The sequence below is a fragment of the Penaeus monodon genome, chromosome 27 (assembly GCF_015228065.2).
Source record: "Penaeus monodon isolate SGIC_2016 chromosome 27, NSTDA_Pmon_1, whole genome shotgun sequence".
Taxonomy (NCBI): Eukaryota; Metazoa; Arthropoda; class Malacostraca; order Decapoda; family Penaeidae; genus Penaeus; species Penaeus monodon.
Window position 1 is genome coordinate 10,638,537 of NC_051412.1, and position 217 is coordinate 10,638,753.

At 49.8% G+C, this 217-nt stretch overlaps 1 protein-coding gene across 2 annotated transcripts in view; it reads right to left on the minus strand.

The window, feature by feature from the left end:
• Positions 1-217, minus strand: part of LOC119590568 (forkhead box protein L2-like) — a gene marked incomplete at its 3' end in the record, with an annotated part of 75,433 nt that overhangs the window by 17,527 nt on the left and 57,689 nt on the right. For both annotated transcript variants that reach the window (XM_037939236.1, XM_037939235.1), the window contains 1 exon segment: positions 16-157. In XM_037939236.1, coding sequence (XP_037795164.1) covers positions 16-157 — 142 coding nt within the window.

The following is a 217-nucleotide window of genomic DNA, read 5'->3' on the forward strand; positions in this document are numbered from 1 at the left end:
ACGATGGTTACTTACGGAGAGGTGGGAAAGAAGGCCCTGGATGACAGACCCAGGTAAGCGTCGGGGTAGGTGTAAGCGTGGCGGTACATGTTGGGTCGCTTCATCCTCCGACGCCGCTTGTAGTTGCCGTGCTCGAACATGTCTTCGTGGTTGGGGTCTACGAGAAAATGTTTGTTAAATCTGTTAGCTAATGACATTTTTCACATTCATGTCTGTA